The sequence below is a fragment of the Phodopus roborovskii genome, unplaced genomic scaffold (genome assembly GCF_943737965.1).
Source record: "Phodopus roborovskii unplaced genomic scaffold, PHOROB, whole genome shotgun sequence".
Lineage (NCBI taxonomy): Eukaryota > Metazoa > Chordata > Mammalia > Rodentia > Cricetidae > Phodopus > Phodopus roborovskii.
In genome coordinates this window covers 12,247,195-12,266,528 of record NW_026126409.1, presented here as the reverse complement: position 1 = coordinate 12,266,528, position 19,334 = coordinate 12,247,195, and the positions used below count along the sequence as shown (strand labels likewise).

Here is a 19,334-nt window from a genome sequence, read left to right as displayed (position 1 = left end):
TTGGGGCTCGACGTCACATCGAGGGCAGGGGACACCCGGGAGACGTGGGCGGACAGGCGCTCCCCACTACCCTGCTTCTAGGGCAGCCCCTCGCCTAGGGCTCAGGAATGCTCCGTGACATCGCGCGACGAGGGTTGGGCAGCGGGATACTCCACACCCGTTGCTCTCGGGTGCCCCAGTGAGGGGTGTGGGAGAACTCTGGGACATCTCCAGCGACGGCTACGATAGCACGGGGACCACGGGGACGTGTTTCCAAGTGGGGTCGACTTTTGTTCTGTGCGCTTGAGGGTGTGCGAGCCAGGAGCAGCTCTGAAAGTGACGATCGAAGGGATATGGGGCACGGGGAATCGCTAGGACACGGGACGTGGACGTGATCGGGACGCAGGAACACGTTGTCAAGTCTGTTGGGACTCCACGTCAATCCCCTGTTTTTTGCGCGCGCCCTCGCCAGAGTTGAGGCACCCCAGTGACCTCACCCCGAGCACTGACTAGGAGGGGAGTGCGCTTGCCAGCTTCGCTCAGCTTGAGCCGTCGGTTCCGGAACCTAAAACGTGCGGGAAATAAAAGTGTGGGGACAAGGAGCGGAAACGGACCTGCGCCGGAAGTGAGGTGCTTAGCGGCCGCTGCTATGGCGCACATCACCATTAATCAGTACCTACAGCAGGTGAGTTTCTCCCGGTACCTTCGCTTACTGGCCACGAAGGTGGGTTCTGGGGCTGGGTCGGACCAGACCGGGAGCAGGGGAGTCTGCGGCTGTCTTAGAGGTGAAGAACGTTTGCTGCATGGAGCGGGCAGCAGGCCTTGCTCAAAAGTTGCAAGTGCTTCCCGCCGGTTCATGGACGGAGGAGGATTGGAGGTGGAGATAGCAGAATCGGGCCACTTGTAAAAACGGCTGTCCGTGTAGCACTGTTTGCACGAAGCACATTGTGTCTTACGAGAGGTGACCCTCAAGTGTTTGCTCAAGGCCTGCGAGTGGCACAGGCATACAGCGTTGCATCTGGGTTGATGGTTGAGTTTGCGTTTTCTACACGAACCTAGGGCAAGAGAGGTATGAATCCCACTAGTCAGCACACCTGGTGCAGTGGACAGCCAGATGGGAAAGTCTGATGGACGTTTCACCGATGACACTACTGCTCATGGATATTTATGAATCTTGGTTTTGCACTTAGCTTTGTCAAACATCTCATTAGCTGGAAGCTTGGGGAAAAAACATTGCAAGTTAGCCTATATGCTCAGAAGGGAAGAGGCCTGATTAATTGTGGAAGTTGGTGGTGTCAACTACAGCTGTCTACTGATTGTCAGTTAAGTCACAGCATGCCATGCCTCTCTAATGGCCCATTTGGTAGAGGCCTGTCTCTTATGCTGCCACATTTTGTCATTTTCATAGCAGTTGCAGACACAATCTTGTTTTGCTTTTGATAGAGTCCTGCAAATTGTGTAAACCAGGCTGGCCTCAGAAACCTGCCTGGTGGGTGTGGTTTTACTCCATTATTACTTGAGTTGTATGGCTAATGGTTTTGTACCTTTGTGTCCTGGGTTGAGAAGGGTGGCAGAAAGCTGATCAATTTGCCAGTTCTAAGACCTCCTGCTAGTGAGCAGCAGTTATGTTTGCTCTCCTAGTAAATTGCGTTTCCTACTTTCATCGAGACATCCCTTGGCTGTGTGTTTTCAGCAGAGCTCTGAGAGTCCCTATGCTTCCCTGACTCAGGCAGTGAACACAGTTTGGGCTGATGAACTGTTAGTTCTTGTGTGCCTCTTAAGCAGCAGCAGTAGCACTGTTGCCGATGCTTGTGGGTGTGTATTCAGCTCAATTACATCACCAGACACCCTTGAAGCTCTGTAGGTGGCTGACCCCAAGTCTGCTCAGAAGCACACTCAGACTCTGGCTCTAGAGTGCACATATTTAATACTTAGCAGTTTCAAAAGACTCTGTTTCTGGAGAGTCATGCTTGAACCTCAGTGACCTTATTGTTGGCCAAGTGACAAGTCCCTATCTCAATACCTTGGTGATAGCCTTGGCCATCAGCTACATGGTGACAAATTGTTTGTATCCCTTTTCCAATGTCTCCTGTGTTAGTTTCACAGAAGCTGTTGAGGTAGAGTTGATTAGATTTTACCCTCCTTGCAGGTACAGTTTGTTTGTTTAATGTGTACACTTTTAAGGAATTGGGAGTTTTAAGAGCAGTTGATACCTCTGTGGTCTGGTGTGGAGGACCTGAGAAGACCTAGTCAGCTGGGAGAGATGTCTCCTGGGATGCCAGCCCAGGTTACTGTGCACAGGTGCTTGCTTGGGATGTAAGGTTGTAGTTTTTATGTTAGCATTTGGTAAAGCACCTATGGCAAGTGGCTGGGTACCAGGGATGAGATATCCATGGAGTGGCCCGACACTTAAAAAAAAAATACTGGGGACTAGACCCAGGGACTTGCACTTGCTATCAAATGCTCTCAACCCTGAGCTTCATCCCCAGCCCTCAACTACTGTTTGAAGATTTGCTTCTTCAGGCCTGTCACAGTCCTTATTTTCGTCCTCACCCCTAACTTTCTTATGTTGTTACTGAGGCAGGACTCCCTTAGGACACTCTTGAATTGAGTACGGACCTGAGTGCAATGTCCTGTGATGTCGAGCCAGTTGCTACTTGAGGCTTTAGACACAGCTTAGGTAATGGTGGACAAGTAGAGCCACTGGTGTTAGGATTATTTCATCGTGCCGTGCCATAGCCAAGGTCACTGCAAAGGACATGAACAGCCCTGGTGGGCTGCTCCCTGCCCGACACATCACATGGACCTGTTGTGTGGACTCCAATGCACACTGTGCTGCTGCCCCTACAGCCTTCAGAAGTGTGCTGCTGTCCCATGGTGTGTGCCCCAGCTGTGAAAATCCAGCTGCCCATAGGTTTCCTGAGGAGAGGCCTTGGAAACCTTCAGAGAGTCTTGTTCAGGTGTGAAAAGTGACCAGAATACCAACTAGGACAAGCCTTCTCCTTTTAAGGCTGTGCCAGGGAAGAATAATGGAACTTTAGTGCCTGTATAAGGCCAGTATCCTTGAGATCTTTAGAAGAGCCTTTCTGGGACTCTGGCTTTCCTGTTTTCTTGTCCTAGGAAGATTCCAGTTTGAAATGAAGTTGTTTCCTCTATGAGTTTACATTTTGGTTATTGTGGCCTCTTTCACAGATGGAGGGAGCTGTTCTGTGATATGCAGTGCATTGCTCAGGCCCTGTGAGAGCAGATGCTTACCTATCTGCTCAAGTTTCTCCTCCCACTTGTTTCAGGTATACGAAGCTATTGATACCAGAGATGGAGCGTCCTGTGCAGAGCTGGTGTCTTTCAAGCACCCTCATGTTGCGAACCCACGGCTCCAGGTAGGTAATAGATATGTCCATGGCATCTAGAGAGAATGGAGAGAGGCTCTCAGTCAGGAAGGGCTATGCACACATTCAGTTTTCCGCAGAAGTTTAAAGTTTGAATAAAAGGAAACTAATATTGCCACTGTCATTTGAAAATTTCAAAATTTCTTTACGATTAATGTAATCCCATTTAACTTATTGAGTGTTATACCTCATGCGCCCATATTTGATCCCTGTGTAACTTAGGGTTAAAGTCAGCGACATATTAGTGTCATTAGGGGAAATGCCATGGAACTTAGACCTTGTCCATATTCAGCTGCCCCAAAGACAAGAAGCCTTTATACACTACAGGTGAATCCCACCACTGGGAACCAAGATCCCTCCTAGAAACTAGAGCTATATGCTGGTTTCAAGTGTTGTTTTGGTGGCCTCACTGCCACCGTGGCGCAGGTGAATGAGCCTGCAGCGGATTGGCAAAGCCTTTCATGGAGTACATTTGCCGGCTCTGCTCTGTTTTGAGAATAGGAGCATTTTCCACTTGGAGTTTAAATATGGTCTATTTCCTGTAGACAGGTATTTCCTGTAGACAAAGTTGATGTTTTATACAGTCCTATTTCTGTGCTGATGCTCATGGGAGCATCTTAACCCAGGCACACACATATGCGCGCGTGCGCGCGCGCGCGCACACACACACACACACACACACAGAGAGAGAGAGAGAGAGAGAGAGAGAGAGAGAGAGATATTTCTGTGGGAAGTTGGGTTGTGTGGTTATAAAGGGCTGGAGAAACCAGCGCTGCCACTGAGTTTGAGTCCTGAGCCCGTGGGTAAATCCAAGGTCTGCCCAAGATGCTATGGTGTCTTGGCTCAGTAGCAGTCAGGAGCCAGAAGGATGTGTTCTTTTTTTCTTCCCTTTTTTGTCCTGTTCAGTCCCTTAACACTTTGGTGGGTATCCATCCTGCTGGACAGGGATATCTCTTTTATAGAGTCACCAGTTCCAGAAATATCCTCCATACACCCAAAAGTCATATTCCTTATGGGTACTTTAAGGCCAGTCCAGGGAACATGTAAAATTCATTCTCATAGATGTGCTCAAATAATTTAGACTTTACCATTGGAGGGAAGTTAAGGTTAGGAATTCTTGTCAGCCCCTAGCCCAGGACACATGGCATGGTCACTAACTTGTTGTTGACTTTTTTGTGGAAGGAACTGTGTACACCTTGTTCATTAAGGTCATAGGAGCCGCTGAAGCGCTTCTTGACTGACTGACTGACTGTTAAGTACTAAACTATGTGTGAGAGCCCATGAAATGGCTGATTGGGTAGGAGTACCTGCTGAACCAGTCTGGTAACCTGAGATTACTCCCGAGAGACCAGTGGTGGAAAGTATTCCTGTACCTGTGTGTGTGTGCCAAGGCATCTATGAGCCCACACAGGCACACATCAATCACCTACACACATACCAAATAAAATAATAAAGTGCCTAGCATGTTTTGTGGACTGCAGCAAACAACAGAATTGCATTCTTGGGCTTCTTGTTTTCTTGAAATACAGATATTGGTGGAGCAGTGAGCCCTTCTCTTGGGCTGTGAAGCTCTGCAAATGCTCATCTAAAGCTCTTTGTGTGCACTGCTCTTTTATGTCCACTGACTTTACCCTTCTCCCCTTGTGGACTAGATGGCCTCTCCAGAAGAGAAATGCCAGCAAGTTCTGGAGCCTCCCTATGATGAAATGTTTGCAGCTCATTTAAGGTAATCTGTGAGTCGTAGGAAAAACAGATGCACATGTCTGCATGCGTGTAACACATCACTGGATCTACTCAGATTTTAGTATGTCATTGTTTGCTTGGAGCAGTGAATGATTAACTTGCAAAAGTGGACAAATGTGTTATGTGCCTCTTGTGATACACTTGGTATTTCTGCTGGCTAGACTGTCTCTTATTAGTGAGCTGTAGTGCGTGACTGAGGTCTTGCTTTTCTTATGGAAATAATGTTTTTAATGTCTTTGCCTTGTAGGAAAAGAATCTGAGTTGAGCAGAACAAACAGAAACTTGTCTTTATTTCCCTGAGGTGTCTGTTGCTTTCACTGCCATCTTGTCAGGGAGTTCAGGCAGAACTCTATCCTAAAGCCATGTGGGCAGGGTTGTCCTCTGCCTGCATTCCTGTTGTATTTCTGAGCAAGCCTTTGGAAGAGTTGGGGGTGTCACTATGTCCCCTGCTTTACTAGCTGTGTGTTCTCTGCAGTGTGGTTCCAGGTTTGGTAATGAGCTGGCTTTGTTGCCAGCAGGAACCTGCATGGAGTGTCTTTGGAGGCCCACTGACAGCATGGAGTGCCAGCCATGCAGCGCCATCCATGTCAGAAGAGCTTAGTCAGAACAGCTGAACTATTTCCCATTCTGGGATTCAGCAGGGTAGTGTCAGAACTTTGTGTGGGATTTCCTTTCACACTGCCTGTGGTCAGTCAAGTGGTCGTTTGTGTTTCCTCTGTCTGTGGTTCTCTGCCAAACAAGAACTACCTTCTGGGAGCAGTGGAGAGTGGGTGGTATGTGTGAAAATGCACTCTGGGCTGATGTGCATCTGCTTGCCATGTATAGATGCCCTCCAGTCTCTGATGTCTTTTCCAGGTGTACCTATGCCGTGGGGAATCACGACTTCATAGAGGCGTACAAGTGCCAGACGGTGATAGTCCAATATCCTTTACTCTGTGTGTTAATGACTGTGGGTTACTGAGGTCTTGAAACATTGGACCAGTTCAAACCTTCAACTAAAAAAGGAAGAAAAACTCATTTTAACGGTTTTATTTGGATCCCAAAGTTTAGTCTGGCTTTTATGATTCACCTAGTTACTTATATAGTAAGGGAGTGTACTGCTTAACATACTGGGCTCTATTTATTTATTTACTCATGTATTTATATTATACAAGATTAAATGAGGTCATTTTTATGCAAATGTACCTTCTTCGTTAATGTCATCGGGAAGAGACAGGGTTTCTTCCTGAACTGGAAGCTTGCTGTTGATGTAGCTGCTGGCCAACAAGCTTTTAGGATCTCCTTGTCTCCATCTCCCAGTGCAGGGTTATGGGTACACACAGTCGTTCCTGATGTAGATACTTGAGTCACTGACTGTGGTCCTCATGCTTGCTCTCTCTCTTACCACTGAGTCATCCCTAGCTCCAAGAATAACATTTTGTTTTGTTTTGAGATTGTAGCTCTGGCTGTCCTGGAAACTCACTGTATAGATCAGGCTGGCCTTTGAACTCACAGAGATCCACTTGCCTCTGCCTCCCAAGTGTTGAGATTAAAGCATGCACCATCCTGTCCAGCCACTAATGCTTGACAATAGTATATATGTATGAAGATGTTATGGTGAAGCCCTTTATTGTGCATACCAACCTGAAGACTTCATTAAGTACGAAATGTTTTGTAAGTGTGCTTACAGGAAATGCTAAATCTTAGAGGCCCCTAACAGCCTAGATGGAGAGGCATGAACTCTGATACGTACATACATCACCTTTATTCCATGTGATCAATGAAGAGTCATAGTAAACATCAACTTCTGTGATGATCCTTATTGGTGAACTTGCTAAGTATTATAGATCTCTGGATTTTAGTTTGTTCTTGAAAACTACCGTGTTTAAATACACTCAGAAGAGAATGCTACTAGCCAAGTCTCCCTAGAATTTAAGACTTCTAGTATTGGTAAAATAAGCCTTATACTACAGATTCTTGATCACTTAATTGTATCCCATGATCAGTGGACTCAGAGAAACCAAGTACAAATGTAGAAAAGAAAAGTCTTATAACCTGTTGGGGAGATGGCTCAGTTGGTAATGGGCTTGCCCTGTAGGTGTGGGGACTTGAGCTGGATCCCCAGCACCCACAGAAAAAGCAGGAGTGGTGGTTTGTGCTTGTAATCTCATCACAGGGGAACTGAAAACAGGCAGGTTCCTGGGGCTCACTAGCTAATCTAAATGATAGAAAGAAGGTGGCCAGCCTGAGGGATGGCACCCACAATTGACACCTACCCACCACACACACACACATTCAGAAGCACACACATATATACACAGTCTTTTCTTTTTAATGGGGGAGTGTGGGGTCTGGAACTTTCCTCTCCCAAGTGCTAGCATTGAAGGAATGCCACAATGCCTGATCTACATTAACAATCTTATGACAAAGTCTTGTTTCTTTCTTTCTTTCTTTTTGTTTTTTTAAAGTCCTGTTTCTGTATGAACTTAATGCATTGAGTCTATGTGGCTGCTGACACATGGATGTTGTAGTGTGTTTTCTACCTTCAAGGTTTTCCTACTGTTATGACATATTTATCCAAAGAGCGTGCTTTGCCTCTTAGTCTACTTTTAGTAAGTGTAGCATCACTTCGGTTTTGCTTGTCATACCTTAATACAGCACATCATTCCTGCGGGCATTCCAGGCTCACAAAGAAGAAAACTGGTAAGCATGAACAGAAATAGCTGGACATTAGTAAATGGTAGTGGTGTGGGCTGGGGTTAGACTGGAATGGCCGAGCAGACAGGTTATGTGCAATATTTCTGTAGTGAGTGCTGCTTCAGTGTTTCTGCTACAGAAATATTTACCAAGTACTATTTTTCCCTTCGTTTGCCAATTTTTAACTTGGTCTTAAACATTGGTTAAAGCCACATTTGGAGTTATTTTAAATTTCTTGAAAAGTAACCTTAAGATTTATTTATTTACTAGCAAACTAGGAAAATATTTAAATTTTGTTTACACTAGAGTAGCCAGAGGCTTTTTCACAGACAACCAACCCAGTCCTTTCTCTAAGCAATTGTTTTCTTCAGTACTGGGGCTCAAACCCAGGTTCTGGAGTGTGCTAGGCAAACATTCTGTCACTTAGTTATATCACTACATCCTTTTTAAGCTTTTTTTGAGACAGGGTCACTTCTGCCTTAGGTCAGCCTTAAACTCACTGTAGCAGAAGATGACTTTGACCTTAACTCCATGGCTGTAAGGCTGAAATGTTCTGGGTAGTAGCCTGGGTGTCAGTGGTAAGATGTTGGATCTTTTAGCTCTTCAACATATTTTGTCCTTAGGGCTCTGCCTGTCATGTATGCAGTAGCACTTGACCTTCGGATATTTGCTAATAATGTAAGTTCAATTTCCAGTCGCTGTTATTTTAAATTTATATCTGTTGGGTAACTACTACTCAATATCCATATCTTGCTTCCTAAAAGTTTTGAGGGATGAAAAGAAATTGGGGTGTATCTTGTGCTGGGAGGGAAAGACCAGGAGGCAGCTTGGCTGGTCATCCTCTAGTACATGTGGACAGATCCTCTCTGTATAGAGGGAAATGCCAAACTGTTTGCTGCCTAGTAGAAAGATGCTGGAGCCAGTAGAAAGATGCTGGAGTCCTGTGCTAAAGACTGGTACTTAGATGTAGGTCTAGGTGGTGGCTGAGGAGTGCAGACCCTGGGTATTATAGGGGAGCAGTGCACTTGAGCTCTGGAGCCACAGAAGCATCTTTTGGGCTTAGGTGCTTGTTACACTTTTAAAAAACTGTGATTTCTGGTTCCACGCCAGGTGCTTGTAACTCTTCTCATGAAGGCAGTTGCAGGCCTGGAGATGTCAGAGTTCCCATAGCTCTGTGACAAGGAGAGATAGATTGGGCTTCCTGTCTGTCCTGGTGAAGAGCCTGGCAGGGAAATCATGGCATGCTACAGACAATGGTGAATCCTCTAGGGGACAAAGGGGGATTGCTCCACGAGGTAGCACTTTCTGTCTGGTCCAATGCTGCATGAACAAGTCTGCAGCAGGTGTGTGTGTGTGTGTGTGTCTGTCTGTCTGTCTGATCAGCCCCAACCCACTTGCCAAAGAGGTATAGGGTCTTAGCTCTCCCACTAGCACAGGGAGACCAACAGAGACCAGCAAAAACAGGGTACAAATATAAGGCAGCTTTATAACACGATGCCCCAGAAATCACTGATCACAAAGAGACTTCCACCATTTTCCACCACCCAGCTGACAGCAGTTGTTGGAATGAGCTGATGAGGATTTTAAAACAACTAGGAGCACCCCCCAAAAAATGAGAGCATTGAGTTCTCAACAAAGAGATGGAGAGTGCAAAAAAGAACCAAGTAGAAATCTCAGACTGGAGGGGGCAGTAATTGAGGAAAAGGGGGATGGAGAGGTAGCTCAGTGGTTAAGGGTGCTTGCCTTCCTTACAGCGCTCACAACCATCTAACTCCAGTCCTAGGACATCTGACACCCTCTTCTAGCCTCCGTGGGTACCAGATGCATGGTGCATAGACATACGTGCAGGCAAAACACTCACACACATAAAACAATGACAATAATAACCTTTCGGAGGCTAATTTAAACAGACAAGGAGAGTTGTGTTGCCTCGTGCAGCCCAGCCGAAACCGTCAGTCTTGCTGCTTCTGCACTACCCCATTGTAAGGGGCTGCTTTGTTGAGGCTTCTGGGAATGGGCAAAAGGAGGCATGTTTCTAGTAGCCTTTTAGACAGTTTTTTTTCTTGACACAACCAGAGCCCCCAGTATTATGTGTTTGCGTTTGTACTCAAGCCTAAGGAGGTAGAAACAGCCTCCGATGTCCTTCTTCAGGCTACATCTATCTTTCGTTTTATGGGATTGTTTTGTTTTTCTTGTGATAGGGTCTCATCAGCCTAGAACTTGCCTGGGGTTATTTGTTTTACTCTTTTGGAGGGCCCACCACCCGGTTCCCAAATAAATCACATGGAGAAATCTATTATTACTTATAAATGCCTGGTCTTGGCATTTCTAGCCAGCTTTTCTTAACTTATCCCATCTACCTTTTGCCTCTGGGCCTTTTCCTTTCCTTACTTCTGTACATCTTACTTTCATTCTTACATCGCGGCTGGCTGTGTGGCTGGGTGTCTGGCCCCTGGTGTCCTCTCCTTTCTCTTGCTCCTCCATCCTTGATTTCTCCTCCCAGATTTCTCCTATTCATTCTCTGTCCGCCAGCCCCATCTATTGTCTCTCCTACCTCAATATTGGCCAGTCAACTCTTTATTAGAGCACCAGGTGTTTTAGACAGGTAAAGAATCACAGTTTCACAGAGTTAAACAAATGCAACAAAAGGATGCAGCATATCTTTACATCATTAAAACAAATGTTCCATAGCATAAACAATGTAACACACCTTCACACAGTATTCCACAGCATGCTACCAAGTTCTGATTTTTTGTTGTTGTTTGTTTTTAAAACCCTGTTCTGGGAACCTAATCCAGGACCTGTGCTTATAACACGCCCACTGTACTGACTAAGCTGCCTCCCAGGCCCCTGAAGCTAAAGGGCAGTGTGTTGCAGCCTCTGCAGTGGATCAGCAAGCATTTTTATCATTGCATCAAACCCTCTGGTTCAGCTTGCATTTGGCATTGATATTTCACCTGCATAATTATGTGGCTTTGTCATAGTTGTTTTCAGTCGATTCTGACTGTGAACTGTGGGCTGGTGGGCTGTAAACAGTGTGTTTGTATCTCACTGATAAGGAGAGTGACACACAAGTTTGTGAGTCTAATGAAACTGCTGTCTGTTTCTGTTTTGCTGATGGTGTCTTTCTGCTCAGTCCTCATGGTGGAGGGGCAAGGAAGCTCTGGCCCCACCCCCTTTAAAAACTTATTTGTATTTTAATTATATGTGTGTTTGTGTTGTGTGTCTGTGAGTGTAGGTGCCTGTGGAGGCTGGTGTTAGATCCCCTGGAGCTAGGGTTACTGTAAGTTGTGAATTCTTAGGAGTGCTGGGAATCCAGCTTGGGTCCTCCTGTAAGAGCAGTGTACACTTCTAATCACTGAGGCAGCTCTTTAGCCTAGTGGTTCTCCACCTGTGGGTGGTGACCCCTTTGGGAGTTGCATAGCAGACATTTACAGTTTACAACAGTAGTAAAATTACAGTTATGAAGTAGCAACAAATGTTATGGTTGTAGTTGGGGTAACCACGACATGAGGAACTGTATTGAAGGACAGCTGTTTTAGTTCTTCCGGCACCTCATCCATTTGGGCATTGACCCCATTCACCAGGGCCTCCTCGAGGCCTAATCACCTTCCTAAAGCCCTTATAGCTTTCAGCTTGTGGACCATCTTCAAAAATGGGAGGAGACAGGCTGGTATTATTAAAAGTGATACCATGTCCCTTGGCATGTTTTGTTCAAGCTCGACTGCTATGTGCAGGAGGGAAGGTCAGAGACTAAGTTGAGAGGAAGCTACTCAGTACAGTGCAAAGCAGATCAAGGCTGGTGTCCTGGGTTTGCTGTTTGTTGCTGTGGTGACACCATCACCAAAAACACCCTGCATCACGGTCCACCATCAAAGGAACTGAAGCAGAGGCCACAGGAAGAGTGATGCTTATCTGCTTGCTCCCCCTGTCTTGCTCAGACTGCTCTCTTATAGCACCCACAACCACCAGCCCAGGTTTGGCTCTGCCTACAATGGGCTGGACCCTCCCCCATCAATCATTAAGAAAATACCTCACAGACTGGACTGCCAACAAACCTTAGGAGGCATTTCCTCAACTATGATTCCTTCTTCCCAGCTGTGTTTAGGTTTGTGTCAGATTGACAAAGACCATCCAGCCAAATGGGCTGGTGTCAGCTGGACTTGAGATATACTTCTTAAACTATAGTGTGAGAGGGGCTGTGGAAATAGTTCAATGGCTAGGAGCACCAGCTACTTTTACAGATGATGTGTACACTGCTGAGAGCTTGGACTGGTAATTTTGCATCTGTTTGTTTAGGAAGATAATTATTCTTATATCATTAGGCAGACCAGCAACTGGTAAAGAAGGGGAGGAGTAAGGTAGGAGACATGCTGGAAAAAGCCGCCGAGCTCCTGATGAGCTGTTTCCGTGTGTGTGCCAGTGACACGTAAGTGCTCTTTTATTTGGTGGCTGTGGCTTGAACTGTGCAGCTTTATCTTGAGACTGGCACTTGCCCTGGCAGTGTGTTTTGTGACTGATCACGTTTATCTGCTCTTCCTGCAGCCGTGCTGGCATAGAGGACTCTAAGAAGTGGGGGATGCTGTTCCTGGTGAACCAGCTGTTTAAAATCTACTTTAAGGTTTACTTTTACATGGATTTTTGTAGCCTTATTCCCTATTTTCCCAGAGAAGTAACTTTTAGGTTTCCTTCTGTCACGTACTAGGAAATTATTCTAACCATAGCCATATTAATGATCCTAAGAGCTGGCAGTCATTCAGGGTCTCCCAAGAGCAAGGCTCTGTTTTAAGTACAAGGACTGGAACTCAGTGGAGAAAACCTGCCCAGCATTCTCAAGAACCAGGGCCCCTGTGCCACAAATCAAATAAGAACTGAAGATCTGACGCAGGATAGCTCTTGGAAATGCAACTTCCCCAGACACAAGGCCCTGAGCACTTAGTGACCAGCCCTGTGGGGACTAAAGCCCTGAGCACTGAGTGACCAGTCCTTGTGATGTAGCTGACCTCTGGGTATAGATACCCCCTCTCTGGAGCCTTTCTCCCTGTGTTATAAAATTAACGTGGAACTAGGGGGTTAAGTCTTTATGGATGAGTTAAAGGATCAGACTTTGCTTCATAAAATCAAGCAGGCAAAAGGCAGCCTGTCATACTTCATTGACTGAGAATCTGCCTTTCACTTTGTGGGACATTTAGTTTGCCCTCACCGGTGTGGCCTAAGTGCAGGCTTTTCCTTGGGCCTTGGCTTTGACTCCCTCCAGAACTACACCCCTCTCAGATCTCCAAGCTTCTAGAGTGTGTGTTGTCTATACCAGGTAGTTCCTTGTTTCTCATAGAAATTCGTGTTAAGAAAATAAAGCAGAAGTTCATGTCTGTTGTTCCATCTGCTTGTTCTGTTGATATTGTTTATGTATATCGCAAATGGTTTCTTCTTTATTATAGATCAACAAACTCCATTTGTGTAAACCTCTTATCCGAGCTATTGACAGCTCAAATTTGAAAGATGACTATAGCACTGCACAGAGGGTCACATACAAATACTATGTTGGGCGTAAGGCCATGTTTGACAGTGACTTCAAGCAAGGTGTGTTGATAATTCTTGTTTTGTTGTTGGGGTTTTGTTTGTTTTATTTTTCGAGACAGGGTTTCACTGTGTAGATTTGGGGCCTGTCCTGGTGCTCGCTCTGTATACCAGGCTGGTCGAACTCACAGAGATCCACGTGCCTCTGCCTCCCGAGTGCCACCAACACCCAGCTGGTATGCTGATAATTTTATTTCAGTGTTTAGATAACACATGCATCCTGCCCAATATGTATGATATTGATAGTGTCAGAGAATATAAGGACTGCATTTTATTAAGATGGAATGTGTGTAAACCAAGTCCAAAATGAGTGTGTGTGTGTGTACTCAGCACATGCATGTGAATGTATGACGTGTGCTACTTTTAAGAGAAGCAAACACAGCAGGACAGGCTTAGGGCAGGAGATCTTGTTAAAGCACATGGCCATTTGGTGGAACGAGCTTTGTGTGCTGCCTGGGGTGTGCTTTCTCCACTTGTGTTTTCCAGCTGTAAACGCTATTCTCAACAACTTGCAGATGACTGTAGCAAGTCAGTCTGGAAGGAAGTTAATCCATGGTTTCTATTAAGAGGCCACCCATCACGCACCATGGCAGGCCAAGGATGCCAGACCAGTGCTTGCTGAATTTGGGGCTGTGGATTTTACTTGGGGAGAGTCGCTGGTGCCACAGATGGGGCTGAGCCGCTGTCCCTGCCATGGGAGAGGGAATAGGCACGAGTTGGTGTGTGGGCTGTGCCTGGCCTGACCTGTGGGGACCTGCTGTCTCTCTGCAGCTGAGGAGTACCTGTCGTTTGCCTTTGAGCACTGCCATCGCTCTAGCCAGAAGAACAAGAGGATGATTCTCATCTACCTGCTGCCTGTGAAGATGCTGCTTGTGAGTGCCTGACAGCAGTCTTTGGAGCTCATGGTGGTGGGCTAACCTTGGTGATGGGCTGACCGCGGTGGTGGCCTGACTGCGGTGGAGGGATGCACGAGAGCACAGTCCCAGAGCAGAGCTTACACAAGCCCTTCCAGGGGACTCTGCTGTGTTTGCTTCTCTTAAAAGTTAAATATTCATAAAGCAAATGAGACAAGTGCATTTATTTATATTTCTCTTTAAAAATTCAATTCATTTGAACAAACTATCTAAAAAGGGAAAGTGCCATTCCAGTCTGCCAAAGGGACTCTTAATCATAACAAATAAATACTTTTGGAGACAGTCTAACGTAGCTCAGGTTGTCTTCAAACTTAATGTAACCAAGAGTGTCCTTGAACTCTGACCCTTCTCTCGATTTCTCAGTTGAAGTTAAGGTGTATGTCCCCTAAAGTTCATTTTTGATACTTGAATGGGAAAGGCACATAGGTAGATAGACTAATCAACTGGCATAGCATCGAGGTAAAGTGCTTCTTTTTTCATACCCAAGACTAGTACATAGTGGAGGGGGTGCGGTGGGGAGGGGCTGGGGGGAGAGGGGAGAGAATAGTGCTGCATGTTGCTGAAACACACACAGTTCAGGGAAAGCAGGGAAGCTGCCCCTCTCCAGCTCCCCATCCCACTGAAGAGTGAGTTGACCATTTTGGCTAATTCCTCAGAGAGATGTGTCCTACACATAACCTGACATCTCTTCAGTTATCTCCTGCCCCTTGTTACACAAGTGACAGCCTCATGACAGGGTCAAGATCAAGATCATACCTACTGAGTCACAGAACTGTGCCATCCAGGCTTCCTTATTTCTTAATCAGAGTTGCTTTTTTTCTAATTTACTGCTACATTTTGACTTTTTAGTGTTTATTTGTATGGGTGTGCATGTCACAATGCTCATGGAGGTCAGAGAATGACTGTTGGGATTCATTCTCTCCTTCTACTGTGTGGGGATTGAACTCAGGTCATCAGGTTGGTGGCAAGTGCTTTTGACTTGTTGAGCATCTAACTGGCCCAGCCAGGATATTAAATCCTTGGTCGGCTTAGGTTTGGTTTGCTGTATTTTTGTTTGTTTGTTTGTTTAAGTGGAATGTTGGGACTGGAGAGGTGGCTCAGTGGTTAAGAACGTTTGCTGCTCTTGCAGAGCACCTGAGTTTGGCTCCCAGCATCCATGTCAGGTGGCTCATAAAACTCCACCTCTGGGGATCATATGCCCTGCTCTGGCCTCTGTGTCCCTGCACATGTGTGGCATACACACACAGACCGCTGACTTTCTGTCTTAGGGTCACATGCCGACCATTGAGCTTCTGAGGAAATACCACCTCATGCAGTTTTCAGAAGTGACCAAGGCTGTCAGGTAGGTCCATCCTCTGCACTGTTTTAAGTAGGAGGCTAACAGAGACTGCATACATTATGTGCTTTAACCCTTCTTGACCTCTCTGTCTGGGCTTTCACTGTGTGGCCCCTGTGATGTTCCTCTTTGCCCAGTGAGGGCAATCTGCTGCTACTCAATGAGGCGCTGGCAAAGCACGAGACTTTCTTCATCCGCTGTGGCATCTTCCTCATCCTGGAGAAGCTGAAGATCATCACTTACAGGAACCTCTTCAAGAAAGTGTGAGTGGGCCTGGGGAGACACTCAGTGTGCAAAGTGCTGTTCTGCAAGCCTGTGGACCAGGGTTTGAACCCCAGAATCTGTGTAAAGACTGAAAGTTTGCAGACCAACTCACCTAAGAGGTGTAAGACAGTAGCAATAAGGAGACTCTGTATCAGCAAGGTGGAAGGCAAGGGCTGACAGGTGAAGTTGTTCTCTGAACTCTACACACACCTGCTTCTCACAAGTGCACATGCATGTGCACATGCATACACACACATAAGCAAAAAAGAAAGTGGGGAGCCTGGCAAGCGGAACCCTTGAGGCGTATGATGCAGCCTGTTGTGGATTGTGGGGGCAGCATCCTGCCCCTCATGAGACAGGCTGACCCTGAAGGCTGGTATAATGACATAGCTTGGCAGCAGACTCACCATTAGCTTGGAGTTCCAGACACCTTCTGCCTGTCCAAGCTGTGGAATTGATGTCCTCTTTTCTAACACAACAGCTTATCCTCACCACTGTGTGTGTCAGGGAGTTAAATGTGATAGTTCCTTTTCCTGTGTGTGAGCTGAACAGTTGTTCCCAGAGGCATAGAGACCTTGTCTATAGCTAGGAGATATTTAAAACATTCCATTTGTACAGTGTCTGTTTATAGTAGGAAGCTTATGTACTGTTGTGTTTATTAGCTATTGTTGCCTGGGGTTGGTGGTACAGGCCTTTAGTCCCAGCACTCGGGATGCAGAGGCAGGCAGATCCCAGTGAGTTCAAGGCCAGCCTGGTCTACAAAGCTAGTTCCAGGATAGGTTCTAAAGCTACAGAGAAACCCTGTCTTGAAAAACAAAACAAAAACAAGAACAAAAACAAAAACAAAAAAAAAAAAAAAAAAAAAGGAAAAGGAAAAGAAAAAGCCTATTGTTTGTTGGGTGTGTTTTAGGGTACATCTAATTAGTGGAAACTTAAAATGTGTGTGTTCTTTGGTTTACTAAATGATGACATTTCTTATTAACCTGCTCAGGGCCCCTCCTGTTGGGCCTGCTGCTAATTATGGTCATTTCTCTTCCTCTGTAGGTATTTGTTACTCAAAACTCATCAGCTGTCTCTAGATGCCTTTCTGGTGGCCTTGAAATTCATGCATGTGGAAGACGTGGACATTGACGAAGTCCAGTGCATTCTGGCCAACTTGATATACATGGTGTGTGAGTCTGCCTGCTCTCAGCAGGCTTCAGTGTGGTGATAATGTCACCAAAAGACTCTTCTATTTAATGTGACGCTAATGTCTTCAAAAGACCTTTTGTGTTTGTGAAGGCATTTTCTGATAAAAACTAGTTGTTTTTCCGGGAAATACTATTCAAAAGGGCTTCACATGGGTCAGTGTGAGAGAGAGGTATAACCTGTATTTCATTATTCTCTGCCATATGTAATTTTTAAGCTGTTGTCCCCAGCGAAGAATGGTTTTCATCATCGTTTTGTCACCTGGCATATTTGATGTGACTGAGACTCAGAAATGTAAGTTGATCTGGTTTTCTCTATTTCAGGGTCACATTAAAGGATACATCTCCCATCAGCATCAGAAACTGGTTGTCAGCAAGCAAAACCCTTTCCCTCCACTGTCTACAGTGTGCTGATGACCAGACCCTGCAGGTGGAGTGCATCTCACTGCAGCTGTCCTCTGTAGCCCAAGTCTTTGTGCTTCCCCAGGGCCCTGGAGGCAGTCCCTAGCACACCTGTCTAGCCATGTTCTCCATGGTCCTAACTCACGCCAGCTTTGCCAAGACCTGGAAACCTTTTTCTGGATGGGACAGACAACCCAGCTGTTGGCTGCTGCTTGTGAACTACTGGGAAGCAGACAGCTGTGTATTTGTTGTTTATGGAGGTTGTCTTTGTAACATTTTGTAGTTTTATTTTTTTTAATGTAATCAAAATTTATACAAAACACATTCTTTATTGTATATTACATGATACGTCTATTTTCATATGCAAAATCTGAGCATCTTGTGAGCTCAGAATGCTTGGTGAACTTGACTTCTTTTTTAAAAATGGAGTTTGGGGCTGTAGGGATGGTTCAGTGGTTAGAACAATTACCCATCTCCCCGTCAGAAGATGGGGGTTTGGTTCCCAGCACCCACATGGCAGCTCACAGCCATCTGGAACTCCAGTTTTAGGGGATCTAGTGCCCTCTTGTGGCCTCTGTGGGCTCCTGTACATAGGTGCACATAAACTCACTCAGGCACACAGACACACAAAAGTAAATAAATCTTTTAAAAAAAACAAATACAAAATTTAGTCTGATCTAAGTATTTCATCTCTGCGCACATTTCCTAACACTAACAGTTCTGAAGGCTGCAGGCCTAGGACCAAAGCCTGGCAGTTGGACTCTGGTAATGGCTCCTTCTGAGCCACAGTTGGCTGTCCTCTGCCTCTTTTCCTTTTCCTACAACCACTGTGCTGTCAGGCCCTCACTCTGCAGCTGCACCTAACTGAACCGCTTGTAGAGCCCTTTCCTCTGGCCTTCAGCAGAAGGATTGTGGGTGCAGTTTTTCCTGTAGCACTGGACACATTCTTGCTTCTTCAGAGTATACGTTTACACTGTGTGACAATGTTGTTTGTATGTTTGTTGTTTATGTATTTGCTATTGAGATGGGGTCTTTTGACATAGACTGACTAGTCTGGAGCTCTGTGTAGACCATACTATCCTGGAACACGATGCACTTCTTGCCTCTGTCTCCCCTTCCAAGTGCTTGGGATTGCAGGTGTGTGCCAGCATGGGAGGCTTCCATTCTGCTAAGGAAGAAAATCTAACTATTTAAGCTGGTCTCTTCGGACTTGTCATGTTTAGGAGCTGTCCTTGTGCAGGTGATCTGTGGTGGAACTTATGTGTCCTTCTCCATGGGGCACAGAGGCCGGACTTGCCTTGTATGTGGCTGCCCCATCAGCATCCTCCTGCAGCAGCAAAACCACCTAGCACTTGTGGTGCACCAGCATCCTGTTTGCCCAGATCTGAAGCCTGGTCAGCATTTGGTGGGATTTGGCTCCATGTGATGGGGAATATGGTCCTGGGGGCTAGAAGGTGGCTCACTGCTGTGATATGTGTGGGCTTGGACACACCAGGCTCTGTGGGATGTGGGTGGACATCTTGGGTTCTTCTCATGGCAGCTGAAGCTGGGTTCCAGGACAAGGTCCAAGGAAGTGGACCCTCGTGTGGCCTTGAGTTATGGGTGCTGCCACTTTCTGGCTGAGAGCACCACCTATGCCACACATTGGCTGCAGAGCAGTATGTCCCTGGTCATCATGCTCAGTCAGCCGCCTGGTGTGTTGAGAAGCTGTCTGGCAGTGGATATGGTCCCTAGCTGGCAGGGCTGGTGAGCTCCACCAGGCCTTCCTGTCTCCTTTGTGTACGTGTCTGCCACTGCTCTCATGCAGAGCTGACCCTGCACCCCCAACTTCTGATAACGTGTTATCTGTGCAGTGATTCAAATGTTG

General features: G+C 46.2%; 1 protein-coding gene across 1 annotated transcript; it reads left to right on the top strand.

The window, feature by feature from the left end:
- The first annotated feature begins 516 nt into the window (after window positions 1-516).
- Pcid2 (PCI domain containing 2) lies at window positions 517-18,122 on the top strand. Its single transcript, XM_051182019.1, has 14 exons — window positions 517-664; window positions 3,270-3,359; window positions 5,021-5,094; window positions 5,967-6,034; window positions 7,754-7,793; window positions 8,411-8,465; window positions 12,113-12,216; window positions 12,333-12,408; window positions 13,226-13,367; window positions 14,136-14,236; window positions 15,547-15,620; window positions 15,752-15,877; window positions 16,923-17,046; window positions 17,390-18,122. Exons 1-14 carry the CDS (start codon window positions 629-631, stop codon window positions 17,477-17,479), a joined length of 1,200 nt encoding a protein of 399 aa, XP_051037976.1. The 5' UTR covers window positions 517-628; the 3' UTR covers window positions 17,480-18,122.
- The last annotated feature ends 1,212 nt before the right edge of the window (window positions 18,123-19,334 follow it).